Raw genomic sequence first — 20,176 nt, 5'->3', positions numbered from 1 at the left:
GTTGGCTGGTGGGGAATGAGATGTAGTGGTGTAGCCGGGTCAGCATGGCCTCCAGGAAACTCCTTAGGCAGCGGGACATGGTGGGCTGGGATATCCCTCCTGAGACAGCGACTATCCCCTGGAAGCTTCCGGAGGCCAGTAGGTGCAGGCTGCACAATACCTGCACATGGGTGGGAACGGCATTGATCCTCCTTGTTGGGTGCTGCATCAGGGGGTCTAGGTTCTGGATCAGCTTGATGATCATTGCCCCATTTAGGCGGTACTTCGCGTAAATTTGCTCCCTGGTTTGGCCCAGAAGGGTGACCCGCACACGGAATATCCGCTCCTGGATCCTACGTCTGTTCAGTGCTGCTCGCTGTAGCCTTCGCCGCCTGACCACCATGTAGAGCCCTGTCATTGTGAGAGTCCTCAGCCTCCAGCTGCAACGTTTTTTTGAATCTTTTATTTTTTTTCTTACTGGTTACCACCTGGTTTGGGTTCTCCTTAAATTGCACGTCGCAAATAGCGATTTTCGGGATTTTCGCTATATGCGATTTTCATGAATGGCGATTATTTTGCGAGTTCGCAAATGAATTTGCAGAATCCATGGTTTATCGCTATTTCAGATTCACAAATGGGCTTGTTCCTGGATTCTGCGAATTTATTTGCAGACTCGCAAAATTTATGTTGCGAATTCGCTATTTTGGATTTTTCACTATCATGAATCCCTTTCTTCGAAATTGCGATCGCAATAGCTAATTCGCAGCTATTGAGATCACAATTTTGCTTCATGAATCTAGCAGTAGGATCCCAAATGGGAGCTTGAGAAGTTTAGATATTTGGGTATACAAGTAGCACTTACAGTGAAGAAACAATGTGCATATACCATGGGTAAAGCGATTCATGGTTTACAGATATCTGTATTATTTTGGAAGAGTCTTCCAGTGTCAACAATGGGTGGAATAGTGATAGCCAACATGGTTCTCCTCCCTATATGCCTTTACTTATTCCAGGGCTCCATGTACCCCATCCCTAACGCTACCTTTAAACTCCTCAAAACCCTCCTTAACTCCCTGGTCTGGACCATTAAAAGAAAGAGGGTGAATCTTCACACCCTCAAGAAAGGCAAAGAAATAAAGGGTCTGGGCCTCCTCAATCTAGAGGTTTATTACATCCATGCACTAGGCTACAAAATACAACTAAACGGTATGCTAAGTCAGGCAATTGGGAGAAGTGACTTCTCTGTGAAACTAACACTACACACTTACTAGCATACTTCATTATGGAAAGGACTCTGCCTCTGCCTGCTCCACGGATAGAGCACTAGGTCACAGATGCTTAGGAGTGATGTAATATCATAAGCAGTGCATTGCGGGGGTGTAGCTCAGTTAACTATGACTGCTGAATTTTTATGGTTTTGTCTGTGTTTAAGGTTTTATTAGTTTTCTTTCATAACTATAATGTCCCTGAAACCTCAGTTGCTCTGAAAATATTCTCTCTCTCTCTCTCTCTCTCTCTCTCTCTCTCTCTCTGTCCAACAGAGAGCACAGACACGAAAACGGATAATGCGTTGGGCCTCTAACCGACCTGGTTATTTAATAGTACTTTAGAAATACACTACGGCTGTATACCTGCCTATCTCAATTGGAAGAGTGCCATCTCGATGCTGCATTTTTACCCGCAGCAAACAGTAAACATAAACAACATACTTTACAATTTCCATGAAGAGTAATTAATATTGCTGATACACTATATGCATGTTGTGTAATAATCATGTGTAAAGGCATTGTGATTAATAAAAACATTACATAGACATTTCAGGCAGCCTATTTGCAACTCAACTCTTTGCGACTGCCTAAAAGCACTGCTAGTCCCATGAATAAATCACAAGTCAAAGTGCTTTGCACCACTTCAATAGCTTTCCTAATGCCAACAAGGATATTTAAACTGGTATTGCATGCACATTCGCTGCCATGACAGGAAAAATAGCAATTGAGTCTTTCACTTTTATATGAACGCACGCACATTGACTATTCCAAACAGGTGTGCTGCTTGCTAATAGTACACCTTATTCATTAACTAAAACATGTGAGTCCATCCAGCATTACAAATTCCTTTCATTAATGCAATCAGTCATGGTGTTGACAAAATATCGATAGTGTCACCTTGTGCCTGGAGTCCCACTTTTCGCATGTTTCATAAAAGCATTGAAGTCACAAAGGCAGTACAGCAATTGCGAACTGCCAAGTAGAGAGAAGCCTTCCCCAAAAGCACAATTTAAGTTTTCAGTCCTCACTGCAGCAATGATTTCGCCTGTGCCCAATCTCACTTTTGGCACAGCATCCTGAGTGTAGCCCATCTATCTATCTATCTATCTATCTATCTATCTATCTATCTATCTATCTATCTATCTATCTATCTATCTATCTATCTATCTATCTATCTATCTATCTATCTATCTATCTATCTATCTATCTATCTATCTATCTATCTATCTATCTATCTATCTATCTATCTATGCCCTAAGTACCCCTAGCAGCAAAGAGGACTTCATCCCCCAACCTAGAGCGCCAGGAGGTGTGTTTGCAGACTGGTCGAGAAAAGGGGCATGGCTTGCTATCAGAACTCAGCAATCCTGCTCTGTGGGACTTACTGGAGGTAACACGAGTGGTAGTTGGCCTACAAGTATGTCCCTGGGGCCAACTACCCCTCTTGTTACCTCCAGTAATTCCCACACAGTGGGATTGCTAAGAGGTTTTCAGAGGCCACGCCCCCTTTCTCCACCACTCTGCAAACGTGCCTCCTGGTGCACTACTGATTGGGGGATGAAGTCCACTTTACTCCAGAGGCATCTTGGGGGCAAAAAAGCCCTTCTGGTAACTCCTGAAAGTGCTACGCAGCAGAATTCTTGAGAGCTGGTTGGAGGTCCAGCCCCTTTTCTTCACCACGCTGCAAAAAAACACAGGATTCAGGGACGTTGTAGTTAGGAATTAGCATTTAAAAAAACCTTAGAAATTCATGGAAAAACCCACAGGTTACAGGAACGTTATAGTTAGGATGACTTTTCACGTACATAAAACCCAAAACCTGTGAAATGTAACCGTTATAGTTAGCTAAGCTAACTATAACTTGTGCCCCCACAATGCACTGCTGATGCTGTCACATATTACATAACTCATGACATTGTCAGTGACATTACTCATGACATCACTCATGACATCTCAAATGACATCACTGATGACATCATCCATAAATCCTTGCTCAAACAGCCATGCATTGATTGGCTGGCCGCAACCTGTGAGGAAAGTTGCGGCCGCCATTTTGTCTATCGGGACTCAGTTCCTGTAAGAAAAAATTATATTTAAAACTGATAGAAGGGGTCAGGGTAGAGGTACCCTGACACCGTGGGACTCATAGAGGAGGTCTCTGAGAGACCCCTCATTGTGAAGAAATTGTGGCATTTTTTAATGCATGCGGTAGGATCCATGGATACACCATGGCACTCAGCGAGGCTGATCGAGACCCCAATTAAAAAAAGCACAGGCCCACACAGCCTCTCACGCTCTGACTCCAATACCCATTTGTACATTAATGCACCACTCACAGACACATTCACACACCCATTCACATAGTCACAGACCCACAAAACCACTACTACACCCACTGACAGACCCACACAGCCACTCACACACTGATTCACACACTGACACACCCGTTCACAGACCCATTCACACATTAATACACTTCCCTACTCACAGACCCACACACCTATTCACACTCACGCACCCACTCAGAGACCCATTCACATACTGACTCACCCATTTGCACACACACACACTCACAGACCCACTTACACACCCACACAACCACTCACATATCTATACAGCCAATCACACACCCACTCACAGACCCACCAAACCAGTCACAGACCCATAAAACCACTAAAGTACCCACTCACAGACCCACATAGCTACATACCCACTCACAGACCCACAAAATCACTACTACACCTATTTACAGACCCACACAGTCACTTACACCCCCCCTCACACACCTGCTCACGGACTCACAAAACCACTCCTACATCCACTCACAGATCCAGACAGACACACACATTCACACACTTACACACCACTCACACATTAATAAATCCTTTTACTAACCCACAGAACCACTCACATACCCACTCACACACCCATACAGATACATACCTACTCACAGACCCACAAAACCACTAACACACCCACTCACAGACCCACACCAACAGTCATACACCCATTCCCACATCAATCCACTTACTCACTCACATATCCATTCACACACCCAGTCACGCACCTATTCACACAGACACACACTGATAGACCCACAAAACCACTACCACACCCACTCAGTGTGTAAAGATGCAGAAACTCCAACAATCTGGCATATCTCATGATTAGATATGATTGGCAACCACCGCTTCAACCAGGAAGTGGTTTGAGCCATCCTGGGACTCAGACTTGGCCGAGTCCCAAGAAAAACAATTGACAAAAAACATAAGGAGGCAGGGTAGGAATACATTGACCCCTAGCCTGGTGGTGGGGTCGCAGAGGAGCCCTGCTTGGGACCAAACCATATATTTGTTTGCGTTTTCCCACAAAACCATAGCGGATGCACAGGAAATCATTTTTAAAAAGCAAGTGCTGTTATTTGCACTTTCTTTTTTGCTCCCCAGGTGGGCCAGGTCCCGGGGAGAATTAACAAAATGGTTTGGGGGTGAGGGGTGCAAGTTGACCCCCTCCCCAGGCCAATTACAGCCTCGGGGTCCCCACTCCTGGGGCCTGGCTGTTAAATATGAACAGGATGGGGGAACGTAGCCCTTCTTGCAGAGTGATTTCGGCCCTGGGGAACACCAACAGTCGTGGCCCAGCCATGAAAAAAAGGAGCAGGGGGACACGGCAGAGCAGACAAATGGGAGAGGGAGGTGTAGCCTCTCTCCAAGAGCCATTAATGGCCCTGGCAACCCCATCCCCCAGGCCTGGCTCCAGCTATGTACCGGGATGCCCTCCTTGGAATATAGCCATTTCTCTGGTCGCACATTTGGGGGCAGAGAAACATGTGTTTGCAATTTCTTGGAGGGAGCAATTTCAATGCCCGCTCATGTGAGAGCAAACACTAAATCCACTCCCAGCACGAAAAATGCTGGTGGCTGCTAGGAGTAAAATTCCCATCTATTCCCCTGTTAGCACTGAAGCGGGCAGGGAAACTTTAAAATATAGGTCCCACCAGCAGGTAGCAGCATTTTTAGCTTTTTCCTGTCGGAGGGAGCCATGCTAACTTCCGCTGGAGAGGAGTATCTGGCTGGGGCCATAGGGGCATTAGGGCTTACCCTGAGGCTCCCAACAGTGATGCTTCGGAGCACCCAACCTTTTTTTGGGCAGGACACTGAGGATGGGGTGCCCTAGGCTGAAATTGACCCAGGGAGGGATGCTGTGTCCCCCCCTCCCCATTTGAAAAGGTGGGCAGCTCTAGGGGATGGGATCCCAAGGACCAAATTGGCTGGGGAGGGGGGCTGGGTGCTCCTCTCCCCATATACAATATGGCTGGGCCCTTGGAGATAGGGTCCCCGGGGCCAAAATCAGTCCAGGGAGCAGGCTGCATGCCCCATCCCCATAAATCCAGCAGTGGGCACCAGGGGTGGTGTCCCCGTGGCCAAAATCAGCAGGTTGGCTGCCTATGAGGGGTCGACCGCAGGCCAAGCTCAATGGCCAACCCCAAATGTGCATGGCCATAGGATTTGCGTGGTGTGTGGGGTTGGTTGCATATAGGGGGTTGGCTGCAGAGCAGTCTGCAGTCCAGGCCCATGCATAGTGGCAGTTGGATTAACGTATAGTAATTAAATATTACTGTATGTTTAAAAAAAACCTAGAAATGTACTGAAAAAATAAAGGTCATAAGGATGTTATAGTTAGGAAATAGAATTGAAGAAAACTTTGAAATTCACTAAAAAAAACAAAGGTTACAGGTACGTTGGGGTTAGGTTTAGATTCTGCACACACAAAACCATACAAATTCAGCAGCCATAGCTATACTTATCTAAAGAAACTATAACTCATGCCCTAAGGTGAACATAACTCGTGCCCTTGCCATGCACTGCAAATATTACATCAGTCATTACATCTTCTACGGCTTCATTGATAATATCATTACAACATTTGCTGTAAAATTATTGATGAAAAAACTGTGCATGGCGGGGCTGATTTATTTTGAAGCAGGGAAGCCTTACTACCACCACTGCAAGGTCATACACAAAATATAAATCGGGGGCCTCTTTCACCCCTACCCCACCCCTGTGCCCAGGACCACCACCTCCCAGGGCCAAAATGAATACATGTGTTGAAGTCCTCAGAAACCCCCCTCCCTAGGCCCATAGTAACACCAGCTCCCCAGTGCCATCCTAATTCTAAAAAATCAGTCAATGGCTGTATAGGTCTAATAGTGAGTGAACGCTTAGCTGTATAGGTGAGTGTATGGCTGTGTACGAAGGTGCATGAGTGGGTGACTTGGTGTATGAGTAGCTAGTATTGTAGTGCATGGTTAAGCAAGTATCTGTCTCTATGAATGATTGGGTCAGTTAATGACTGTATGCTTAAGTGACTGTGTGTGTGATTATCTGTATCAGTGAGTGAGTGCAAGTGTAACTGATTGTATGTATCTAGCATTGGTTGCATCACTGACTTTATGGATGAGTGACTGGGTTCAATAGAGTGAGTAAAGGTGAATGAGGGGGAGAATAAGAAACTGTATGGTGAGTGAGTCGTTGTTTGAGTAGCTATATGAGTGAGTGAGTGAGTGAGTGTGTGAGTGGCTCTATGAATCAGTGAGTGGTTGTATGAGTACCTGTATGAGTGTGCAATGGGGTGTGTATGTGTGAGCAGTTGTTTGGGAGTATGGTGTGTGTATGAGGGATTGCATATTAATATGAGCAGTTGTGCGAGTGGTTCTGTGGATGATGTCATCAGTGATGTCATTTGAGATGGCATCAGTGATGTCACGGACCATGTCATGAGTGATGTAATATGTGAGGTCATAAGCAGTGCATTACAGGGGTGTAAGTTATAGTTAACTCAGGTACCATAACTGCTGAATTTCACTGGTTTTGTAAAGGGAAATCTGAGCCTAACTATAACGTCTCTGTACCCTTTATTTTTTTCAGTGAATTATAGCCAGTAGGTAGATATAGTTAGGACCAACATTTCAATAGGAAAAGCAATTTTTGTTTAACCAATAAGTTTGGCACAGCTTCATGAATTTTCAAGAATTGTTTAAAAACATCCATGTGAGGTAGCAGACACGGGGGCCCCATTCTTACCCACTATAGGAGAACGAAATCAGCCAACATCCTCTCCAAGCAGGAATCGGACACCGAGGGTCGAGTTTCGGGACACCACCTCCCGGAGAATAGACACACCCACATGTCGTGTTTCCCTACAGCGAGGCGAGGAGGTGGAAGGGGGAGGAGCTGGCCACTGAAAAAGGACCCAGACAGAGAAAGAGTGTCATCAACCAGTGGAGGTGCCGAGGTGAACGCAGAGCACAGGCGGAGAAGACGGAGACCGAAGCAGAACACCAGAGGAGGAGGCAGACGATCGTTGGAGCGAAGAGTAGTGGTGTCCACCTGAGGAGGCTGGAGAGCGGGCGCAACTCAGGAGAGTTGTGGCGGAGCCGGTGAGTGATGGTACTTCCAGGGAAGGTGGGGTTGGGTACGAGGGTAGAGGGAGGAGGGTAGACTGCAGACACGAGTTACCAGAGAGGGGATTCTGCTAGCACTTGGGGCACGTCAGTTTCTTTAAACCGCACATTCCTGAACACTTATTTCTGTTTCCCTTCCTCACAAATCCCCACCCTGCTTTCTATCATCCTCCGCGTGTGTAAAAAGACACATTTTTTTGTTGCATATGAAGAGATCGCCCTCATAGTTAATTTACTCCGGTTAACTTCCGCTCATGGTAGATATTGTGAGCATCTGAAAGCCACTAGACACAACCGTTTTGGTGTAGGTGACGGGTAGTTTTGCATTCCACAATACGTATTAACACGATTACTGACGCCATCCTTCTTTCCTCTCTGCAGGTGGAAGCCAGCAAGACGGACGAGCCGACTCACGAACCGTCAAGCACCAAACTTGAGATGGAGGAAACGGAACAAGTACTCCCCAACCCTCACCCAAAGCCGGAGAAGACGAATAGGGAAGAGGAGGAAGATCGAATGCCTGTAGTAAAACCTAAAACCTTGTCCTCTGACAATAAAAAACGACCCTTTGGAAGGTATATACAGCCTCTGCATTTGTTTTTTTCTACCCGCCCTCCCACAGTCCACTTTTTGGTTCAGCTGCGGTGTTGAAAGTTTCGGGGTGATCCGTTAGGCGGGGGTATTTAAAAAAGGGGGGTTCCAAAACGTGTTTTTCCCATGTTAGGTCTATGGTGATTTTTCATTTTTTGAACATGACTACAGCCCAAAACACTGAACGGAATTACATCAAATTTGGCAGAAAGCTAGATGTTGGTCCTGAAAGCATGCTTTTTGTGATTTAGGAGTTACAGAGGTATTTAATAAAAAAAATATAGCTATCTCTGGACGTGAGTCCTTGCAGTGGACTCGCTGATTCCACTTAAAGTTGATTGGCTGCCAACACTTCAACCCGGAATTGTTGACAGCACCCACAAAAAATATGAAATAGGCCTCTTTGGGTGTCCCATAGGGACCCCGCAAGGCTCGAAAAAGGATTTTTTGAAAGAAAATTCAGGGGGATACAATCTAATCGACCCCCAGGTGGGCCAGATCCCATGGGCATTGTAATAAAGGAGGGAGGCACCCCCTGGGGCACATTGATACCCCAGGGACCATCACCTACCCGGGGCTTTGAGAACATAAAATATGGGAGAGGCTCGCATATCCTCCCCCGCTGCTCTGGGGACCACCACCTCCCTGGGGCTTATTTAATTCCCCCCAGACCCGGGGACCACCACCTCCCCAGCGTTTTAAGTTGAAAGAATGCAGAGGGGCTGCATGGACCCCATCCTGCAGCACCGGGGGCCACGACCTCCCCAGAGCTTTAATTTTAAGTAATGCAGGGAGCTGCTCGGACAACCCCCTGCAGCCCCGGGGATCACCACCTCCCAAGGGTGAATCTAAAGAAGGGAGGGGGGCTGCACAGGCCCCCTCCTGGAGCCCTAGATGGCCCTGAGGACTGCCACTTTCCAGGGCCAGCTCCTGCTATGTCCCGGAATGCCCTCCGCCGATACATAGCTCTTGTCTATGACTTGACAGGAGTTTTACCGTTCCTGCCAAGCCATAGCAAACTGTGCTCTGCTTTGAGCAAGCAAGAACGTTTTGCTCTTGCATGCTCAAAGCAGAGCACAATTGCTTTGACACAAAGGGAGCTGCATGTAAACAGGAGGCATGAGCTGGCAGGGACTGCGGGTGCCTTCAGTATGCACCGGTGGAGTGTGGGTGCCCGGGATGCACCCACTTTCAATGGTTATGCCCTGGGGGATGGGGACAAATTCGGCCTAGGGAGGGGATCCGCGCAGACTAATTCAAATTCCTCAATCACTGAACCCGCTTTTCTGTCTTAGTCCCCCACTGTTAGCTATGAGCTTCTCCCTCATCACTCAAAACAAGGATTCTTCCTCATAAAATCCCAAGCACTGTCTGGTCGGTTCTTTTAGCTAACTGCAAACTTTCTTCTGCCCATACCCCTATAGTGTTTAAACTGTACATCTTCCTCATGTATCACACCAAACACTTGCTCATTGCTTCTTCCACCCTCACTGCTCTCATGGTCAGTACTGGGCTTTTCCCAACTGATTTTCTGCACAGCACTTCTCCTCACTCACGATTAACAAAGTCATTCTCTTTCACGCACTTGAATTATGATGATCTACTCACTTATTCTGTTATGTGAGGGGCTGATGGGGTATATTCCACTTGGATGTGCTATGGAAGAGAGAAGTATTATGCAGGCACAACAGAGAGTGTTCGTTGGTCCTGTTGTCTAGGCTTGGACTTCCTCCTAAGAGATGGCAGTGAGAGAAGGTGAGGTAGTGGTCTTTACATAACATTTTCACCCATGTCTGATGCCATGGGACATGCCTGAAGAAATTAAAGATGGGACCTAAATGGACAGGGTTAGCTCTTTGGATGGCCTTAGAAGTTAGAAGTTGCCTGACTGAATTGAGATGGACATATTGGTTCCTCTGACAGGCTGGCAATTATATAGGCATCTGATAACCCTGGGGGTCAGTCAGTCACATCACACGTCAGCCATACATACTATTGCCAGTCACAAAACAGCTCTGTGCTTCTGAAAGTGCAGTAAGGCTGTGTCAGAGTCAGCGACAAGCCAGAAACGCTAATCGCGGTGCTGCAGCATCCGTTACATGTGGGAAACATCACTTACAACGAAACTTTTACAACGCACTACCATTACAACGCGGTCATTACAACGCAAACCATTACAACGCATTGCGCTGGGGGGCGCTCTAGGATAGGGAATAGGTTAATTTACTATCCAATAACCTTCCCTAGTGTCCACGGGGACTGGAGTTGGAATAGTAAATTAAACTATTCACTATCCAACACACAAAAGCGCTATGCGTTATAATGATATGCGATGTAAAAACCGCGTTGTAAAGGCATGCGATGTAAAAGCATGCGTTGTAACGTCATACATCCGTTACATGTCATGCTTGTGCCTTGGAAAGGCTGGTCTCTTTGTCACACTGTTTTGTACACCATTTTCTATACAATTTCCCCAAAAACTATCTCACAATTGAGCCTTAGTGACATACATTTGCTTAAATTTTGCGGAGAAGTCAAAGACTGCATGCAAACAAGGACTCCACATTTTATAACCTATTTTGCATGATTAAAATCGATAGCAGTGTGGAAAGTCTACAGTGAAAAAAGGAAGATGACTTTAAGGCTTTGAAGCCTGTAACTTTCATCACAATCTGAAGCTCTGCTTAAACGCACAGACACCTGAGGTGGTCCAGTTCGCTGTGCGCCTTACATATAAATGTATCTTACTAAGAAAGCACGCAGATCCATCTCTATCAGCTCTACATGAGACACTCATCCCCACTTAAAAGATTTGTTGCAGTGTTTTTAACATGGAACCCACACGTTAAATCAAAGCAGGCCAAATTATTAATATACAAGCAAAGCTCTGATAAATTGACCATGTGCAAAGTACAGCCGTTAGAGATACATATTTAGACTAATGGAAACGGCGCAGGTGAAAGCAAAACTTAAACATGAAAACCACATTAAAATTACACATCTAATGTGACGTCACATAAATGGAACATCAAGATATGTCCTCGCTCTGAGCAACATCCAATATATATGGAGGTTAAGCAGCCTTGTCTTTGGTACTGAAGCTTACCTATTGGTTCTGCACATGTTTTTCTTGGCTAAGAGATGCAGCCATGCATGCATGCTCATGGATAGCACAATACAAGAGGGCTGCCATATTTGTGCATGAATGCACTATGGCCATTGTGGGCTGGTTTGGCTTTGTCAATGATTGTGAAGCAATTCAACAACATTTGGCAAAGTTAAACCTTTAGCATACCATTCAAAGGTGGCAGCGGTGGTGGGGCATGATTCTGAACTGGGGTGAGGAGGGTGTTCAAGGGTCAGAGGGCACAGAGGCAGACATAGGGCAGCACAACAGTGTGGAAGAATCAGAGGGGTCTACATAAAGTCTCATGGGATCTTTCACAAAACGTCATTGCTCTAGGCACAGCTCATCCCACAAATAGTAACTTAAAAATGCTAATAGCCAAATGCCGAAAACACACACTTCTGAAATGCCTGTGTGTGTTTTAACACAACGAGGACCATACCTCTTTCTGAGAACCAGTGTGTGCCAGCGTATGTTTAACACACCTAATGAGGGGCAGACCTGTGTGTGAGGACCAGTGCACCACTTCGATCGGTTAGCTTGTTTAAGTACTTTCAAATGAGTGCATCAAGTGCACTCATGTTTGTAAGTTTATAAGTGCATTTATATTTGCTTCTGTTCACTGTTGAACTACCCCAGTAGGGTGACACACATGAAGGTTGAATAGTTAATACACTGTTCTTTGCGGTCAATGGCCAGTCCATGTATATTTAGATGTGATGTGTGTGTTTTTGTTTGTTTGTTTATTTGTTGGTGGCTTGGGGTCTATGACAGACCAGTACTTATGTCTGTAGGAAAGACCTACAAGGCTTCAGGCAACAAGATTATCCAGTTCTGTTTATTGATGCAATGTGAAGTGTAACTTAAGTTTGATCAAATGACTGCTAGCTAGGCCCTGTGCTTTTGGATTCTTCACTCTGTCAATAAAATGCACACTTTATATAATTTCATTAAGCATAGTCTTGTGTTGGCAAATGCAGCTTTGTATTTCTCCTCAGAGAGGTCAAGAGTGCTCTCTAATGTTGTCTGTAAAATTACGTTTTAGAGATCCCAGGAGATATATATCACACTGCAAGTGACGGATCATTGTCTGAAGTATTGGAAAGTATATTTTCTCTCATGTGTATATTGGTCAAGTGTTCATCAGCTAAGAATTCTGTTGAAAATGGGCCTTTTTGCATAGTTATCTCCAAACCTTTTGCTTCTTCCTCCTATTTTTCCTGACAAGTTTTTGTTGGCTTTAGGACTCTGGACACTTTACCACTGCTAGTCAGTGCTAAATTTCATATGCTCACTGTGTGTATTGTCATTATAATTGGTTATCAATGATTGGCATATTTAATTTACTGGTAAGTCCCTAGTACAGTGCACTGCGTGTGCCCAGGGGCTGTAAATCAAATGCTACTAGTGAACCTGCATACACTGATTGTGTCATTCACCTAAGTAGTCCTGTAAATGTGTCTCAGACCTGCCACTGTAGTGTCTGCGTACAGTTTTAAACGCCATGTCGACCTGGCAAGTACACCCATTTGCCAGGCCCTAACCTTCCCTTTTCTTATATTTAAAGCACCCCTCAGGAAGGCCCAAGGTACCCCATGGGTAAGGTGCAGTGTATGTGAAAGGTAGGACTTGTGCTGGTGTGTGTGACATGTCCTGATTGTGAAATACAGTGTATTTCATTGTTCACTATTGAACGGCTATCTGCCCCATAGGCTGACATGGGAGATACTTTGTGACATCTTACAAGTATAACTTTCCATTGAGATCAGAGAGAAAAATGAAGTTTAGGCTCACTGAAATTAGAATTTAACAACACATCATATTGTAAAGATGGTTTTTAAATTGTGTGTTTGAAGATACCACTTTTAGAAAGTAGTCATATTCTTGTTTAAACATTCTAAATGCCTCTGCCTGTTTGTGGATTGACTGGTTTTTGTGTGACAGGGGTTGGGGATATGCATTGACTGTATACAGCCACTGGGGGGTTGAGGTGTGCCTGTTCCTTACTGGGTGACTCAGAGCTGAGCTAAATAGACCTTGGCTGCATTTAAAGTAGTGGGAGGAGTTTCCCTTTCACCAGAATAGGGCCTGTCTCCCTTGTACAATGCTGTCTGCTCCCCTTCTGGCCATACTGCACCAGTGTGGGCAGAAATTATTTTGACTGGGCTCAGAGACCCTTGTACAAAGAAGAACAAAGACAAAATGGGTTATAAGTAGTGGACCTTAAACCCCAGAACTTTAGATCACTTCTGGACTCAAGAGGAACCTTTGCCAAGGAGAGGAGCTGGAGAGCTGTGAGTAGGAGTGCAGCCCCATTGGTGTGTGCTGTTTGGGGCTGGCCTGCAGTTGCTGCTTCTGCCAAGGAAAGGACAACAAATACTGGAACTTTGCTAGAAGAAGAATCTCCAATGGCACTGGACACAGTGGTAGTCTCACTGTGGCCTAACTGGACCACAGTGGTGCATTCATGCATTCAAATCCTCTGGGTATCTTACTGAGGAATTACATTTACATGGCACCGATCTCTGGAGGCACTGCTGAGCCACTAATCTGAGTTTGAATGTGGTGGTCCTGATTCTCTGATGATGTAAAACTTTACCCTCAGGGCGCTACAGCAAGAACAGTCTCTGGGTTATACTGTGCACTTGTATCTGGCCTCTATTCCACAATCACCCTACTTGGCTCCAATTTACACTGTCAGACTAGATTAGCATGGAGGAGCCCAGGACAACTGGTCCCTGTTACCCTGAAACCCAAGACAGGGTTCTAAGAGAGTCTAAACTCAAGTTTTCCTCTTCAGAGTCCTTAATGACTCGTACTGGTCCTCTTTTATATTGTTTAAGGGCGGCTTTTGACCCACACAAACCATTGTAGATGCGCTCAAGTACCATGTGCTCTACTATATACCCTGGCAGAGACTGCTTGACCTTACATACAGACTGGAGGTCAAGCTATTCAGAACTGGAGGCTTTTATTAACACTGTTATTGAACCATCAGTGTCTTTTACGATTCTCAAGGATACCTCCAGTCCCTCTTGCCTCGTCACACCCCTTATAGTTTACATTACCTCCCTTATTGTTACTACTGTGATAGTCCTCGATTATATACCAATATTAGTATTTGATTTTCAGATTTACTATGTCTTCATTTCTGAGCATTGCCAATTAATAAGAAGGGTTTAATAAGAAGGGTTGCAAAAAACAAAGAAGCAGCAAGTGAGGAAGAGAGCATTGGAACCACTGCAGGTAGAACCTGGAGAGATAGAGAAGCGCATCAGGGACCGATGAAGAGGACTAGTGAGGAGAAACTAAGACAGAACGACACTCTTTGCACAACATGCCATATAGGAGAATCAAAACAAACCAACATAGTAGGAAGAGGAGGAAACAGAAGAGAAAGCAGGAGATCTGGCGTGGGCGTGAAGGAGGAGGTAAGAGGTTCTGTTCCACACTGGGATGTCTAAAGGAACAGAAAAAATAAAAATTTCAAAGCAAACAAACCAGCAAGTTAAATCTACAATATTATTCCTAAGTGTAAAAAGATACACAAACGTATTTCAAATTGAAATACATCTAAAATACAATAATACCAGGGACCACTGGGATTTAATGATAGCTTTGACTATATTTTTTGAAAGTCTGGTTGCCAGTATCAGTACAAGGTACATATATAGTCACGTTTTTGAAAGGCAACACTAAACAGAGCATTCACAGATCACTATAAGCATGATCGCATGTACACCCTTGTGTCATGGGATACTTCTTTGAGAACCAAAACTGTCAAGCTTGCATATTTGTAAGTGAAAAGCAATATCTCACTTGAATAGTTAATTACGGATTGTAGATTTATTGGTCATGCCCTGTTAGTCGATGGAGGAAGATACATTGCCAGGCTTGCAGATTGTACAATGCAATAAATATCGAACCACGGGCTGGATATTCACTCGCTTCCAAGACTACAAAGGACCCCATCATGCCACAGCTCAGGTCTCTCCACTGGCTTCTAATAAATTAAAGATCACAACACAAAACTCTCTACATTATCAAAGCATGCAGCTCCATAAGGTTGATCACAGCTTTCAGACCTGCTCTCGTCTTATGAATCATCTAAAATTCTAAGGTCAGCAAACCACGATCTACTCAACATGACACACAAGAGGCAAGTAAATTGGTGGAGGAACTGAACACATGCAAGGCTTTCATATTGCGTCCACTGGTGCAGCAGGTGCAGTGGCACCATTGCATATAGGCCTGGCGGGCCAACTTAACCCTGATTATTTCTGTATTTCACAATTGAAACAGCAGTCATTTACTTCCCTAGGGTCCATGACAGTTTTATGCGACTGCACCGCGGCTAAGCCGCAAAATTGTCTTCCTCAAAATCAGAAGGATCCTGAACACCAGGCCTTTGCTTAGACTTAAACCCTACATTCAGAAGTGTTCCATATATTATGTGTAGTTCTTGGATTGATCTTGGTTTCATCCACCTTGGCCATCATCTCCATTACTACTGCTAACCATTTGACAAGACTTTGTGGATCGTGGGCATTGCTCATCAGCACACATGGAGAAGGAGGCAGACTCTTACTAAGGTTTCCAACTTCAGCTGTTCTACTTTCTGATTGCTTTTATCACCATTATTGCTATTCTTTCCTTCCCCCTATTTTACTACTTTCTATAGCATGTGACGCTTCACAAACACTCACATTAATCAAATGCATTTTTAATTACAAAAGGCAGGGTATTCCTAAAAATAAAGGTAATTAGTCCTGCAAAAAGCAGCAAGTTATTTTCTAGAGTGAGGAAGAGAATGGTACATCTCAATATTAGGTTTAGAATAACAGGTTTCTTCACGGGGGAAAATCTTTTTACTCATGAAAAGAAAAATATTGAAGATAAAATGTGTTTTTGCATCCCTCCTTGGAAATGTACACGTGGAGAATTACACTCATGGAAATCTACAGTTTTGGTAGGTTACTGTGCATTCTAGTATTTGGTTTTGTGAATCACCCAAAAATATGTACATCTACACAATTCATAAATGTATAAGTCTACGATGCATGTATTCGGATGTATGACGTTACAATGCACACTTTTACAACGCATACCTTTACAAAGCATTTTTTACAACGCAACATCCATTACAACGCACACTTTTACAACGCATACCATTACAACGAATTCTTAAAAAATACCTTTACAACGCATTCCACTACAACGCATACTACATTTACAACGCATACCATTACAACACATTACATTACATTGCAAATAAGGTAAGTGTTGGATAGTGTAGGGGTTAAAATTACTATTCTAACTCCAGGGGGTGCAACAGTAGGGAAAATATTGGATAGTGTAGGGGTTAAAATTACTATTCTAACTGCAGGGGGTGCAACAGTAGGGTAAGTATTGGATGGTAAGTTTTGCGTTGTAATGGTATGCGTTGTAATGACTGCGTTGTAATGGTATGCGTTGTAGTGGTGTGCGTTGTACGGTCATGCGTTGTAATGACTGCGTTGTAAATGTATGCGTTGTAATGGATGTTGCGTTGTAAAAATTTTGTTGTAATGGTAGTGCGTTGTAAAAGTTGCGTTGTAAACGTTGTATACCATAGATTTATACTTCTTTAAGAGATTCCGGGCCAAGCTCTAACTCGTGTATTCCAAATAAAGTGTGATCATTGGGCAACCATGGCATTAATAACCTATAAGGGCAGTGTCAATAATCCCACACACCTTCCTACAACACCAGCTTTGGTAACCTACATTTCTGGGGACTCCTATTAAAGCTCATGCTGAAACACAAGTGTCAAATACAAAATATTGGTCTTACATTATTGGCAACAAAAACATGCAGACATTTCTGTTAAAGCAATTTAGAGGACAGATAAGAAAAGACAAAATGGGCTCTTTGCAAGGGACAAACATGCCTGTGTAGAACTTCCTTACCTCCAAATAAATATTTCTTCCCAGTTTTAACTTGAAGTGGGCTATTTATTTGAACTGCTGATGCTTCATCTCCATCAATTGTAAGAACAGCCAAATTTTCTTTAGCCTCAAATCGCACTTCATGCCATTGGCCATCATTGAGACCAGATCCTAAAATAATGAATGAATCAAAAGCTTATAAACTGCGTAAGTCACATTGACAGTTTTTCTACATAGTTTTCTCAAGCCTTCAAAAACATTCTCAGTTTGGTCACCTAGTAGTTCGGTAAATTACTGTTAAAACTTTTGTTTTCGTTTTTCTAGTCACTTCTCGTGTTCACGGACGAAATATCGACTACCTAAAATATTTTAAAGTCAAGTAGATGAAGATAAGTCATACTATACTTAACTCTAACTATAACTAACTTGACGATATATGTACCTTCAGGGAAGTGTAGTTAAGAATAGGAAATCTATACTCACTTATATGTACTTACCTTTATGTTACTTTAGTTCTCAATATTTTGCTCACTATATTTTGTCAATAATCTTTCTTACATGCGCACCTCAGGTAAATCTCCCACAAGCTCTTGAGTTCAAGCACACTCCACTCAATATCCACTCTCACACTCACCTACAGATTCACCACACCTACCAGTTACTCTCATAACCATAACCCAGAAGCCCCAACCTCATCACACCCATTATCTTGACCAAACAACTAGCAGAATTAACAATGTAGATTATACTCGTTAATTGTCATCATATGTGAAACACCATTATTTATTTATAGCACAATTTTCAAATGGAATGGAAGCGCCTTCAGAAATGGTAAAGATAGGAGCAATCCATAAGTACTTTTGTTTTTTTGATTTTTTATTGCCATATTAATAGTTCTAGTTGCATGTTTCTTATCTTCCAAAAAGTTTTTATCCGACAATATTATTTCAATCTTCTTACAGCCAATAGCTGGCCTTCCGCCCTTCCCTCCGGGAGGTATTCTCTCCTCCTGTTGCTACTTGCCTGCCTGCTACACCAAGCCAGAGAGCGCATCCGACCCCTCCCACCACCAGACTTGACTACACAATATTTCCCAGCAGCCCCAGAGGCAGCGCCAGCAGGTCTTTGGCCAAAGGCAGCCCGTCCTCCACCCCATGGAGCCCAGTGGAGGCTTGGCTGGGCCAGCCTTCTTTATCTGACCCCCAGCTTAAGGTACTGCGCTCATGCCATGCCCGCCCCTGGGCTGCCTGCTGCCCTCACCCTGTGCTGCCTGCTGTCCCTCCCCGCCTGCTGTCTCTGCCCCTGTGCTACCTGCTATCCGTGCCCTTGCACTGCCTGCTGTCCCTGGAATTGTGCTGCCTGCTATCCCTGCCACTGTGCTGCCTGTTGTCCCTGCACTGCGTGCTGTCCCTGACCTTGCGCTACCTGCTTTCCCAGTGCTGTCTGCTGTCCCTGACCCTGCGCTACCTGCTTTCCCAGTGCTGCCTGCTGTCACTCCCCCTGCGCTGCCTGCTGTCCTTGCCCCTGAACTGCCTGCTGTCCCTGTGCTGCCTGCTGTCCCTCGCTGCTTGCTGTCCCTTCCCCTTTCCTGCTTGCTGTGCATGCCCCTGGACTGCCTAATGTCCCTGTCCTTGAGCTGCCTTGCCGTCCCAGTTGCGGCACTGCCCATTCCAGGTCCTTGCCTGACACCTAAAACCACTTGGACCACCAGACAGGCTGACTAATGGAGACCGTTGCAAAACCTACAGCGGGCACAGTGCCAATGCACTGCCAGTTGGACAATGCCCAGCGCCAAGAGCCCTAGACAAACCACCTGGTAGTACACCGCCATGGAACACTTGGACCTGGACCCTGGATGCTGAAACAACAGCTGCCTCTCCTACTCCCCATAATCCCCCAAAGGACCCTTCACCTGCCGACACTGTGACACAACCTACAAAAGATCCTGCACCACTCCTGCCCACAAGACCAAGAACACTCCGCAATCGCTCCATTGCATCCTGCTCAACCTCCGTTCTTTCTGCACATGGCATGGAAACCTGGGACACCATCATTACCCTGTTCACGGATGTTACCTTCATCACCGAAATGTGGCTCAACCCCTCCTTGAACCCGGACATCAACACTGCTACTCCCGAAGGCTACAAAATTATATGCAGAGACCGTGCCAACAAACAATGCGGGTGCATCACCATCATCTTCAAGGAAACCATCAGATGCACCAGCACCTATGACGACCCCACGTCTCTCATGGAACACCTCAGCTTCCTACTACAAACCGACGAGAAGACCATGATTACAGGCACCCTCGCCTACAGATCTCTGGAACCCCGAGCAACAGTCTGTGACATCATCCCCATCCTTATCGCCCCCTAGCAATCGACTCTCACCACTACGTCCTACTCAACGAACTCAACTTCTACATCGATGACTCTGATGCCAACTCCATCACCCTCATGGAGAACCGGAACAACATTGGTCTCACCCAACTGGTCACCGAACCCACGCACAAAGCAGGAACACTCTCAACCCACTTTACACCTCCAGTGATAGAATCAATTCAGCCACACCACAGAACTCACCTAGACAGACCACATCATCCTACACTTCACCATCACTGACACCCAGCACACCATCACCAAGCATCAGATTTCCTCCGACCACAGCTAGAGCAAGGTCACCAAAATTCAGTGGTCACAGACCCTCACCACCTCCCAACCAAAGGCCTCAACAGACCTCAACCACGCCATCCAGAACTTTGCCACTTGGTTCACTGACAGCGTCAACAGAGTTGCCCCACTAAAACCTACAAAATCCAACC

The 20,176-nt window shown here is 45.0% G+C and overlaps 1 protein-coding gene across 2 annotated transcripts in view; it reads right to left on the bottom strand.

Annotated features, from left to right (window-relative positions):
* The window catches only part of CNTNAP2 (contactin associated protein 2), a 2,169,461-nt gene that overhangs the window by 1,023,246 nt on the left and 1,126,039 nt on the right, over positions 1-20,176 (bottom strand). For both annotated transcript variants that reach the window (XM_078663547.1, XM_078663548.1), the window contains one exon: positions 17,377-17,526. In XM_078663547.1, coding sequence (XP_078519673.1) covers positions 17,377-17,526 — 150 coding nt within the window. The remainder of the gene's footprint in view (positions 1-17,376; positions 17,527-20,176) is intronic.

This window comes from Lissotriton helveticus, chromosome 10 (genome assembly GCF_964261635.1).
Source record: "Lissotriton helveticus chromosome 10, aLisHel1.1, whole genome shotgun sequence".
In the NCBI taxonomy this organism is placed as follows: domain Eukaryota; kingdom Metazoa; phylum Chordata; class Amphibia; order Caudata; family Salamandridae; genus Lissotriton; species Lissotriton helveticus.
The sequence above is the reverse complement of the archived record's forward strand: the minus strand, read 5'-3'. Positions and strand labels throughout refer to the sequence as shown.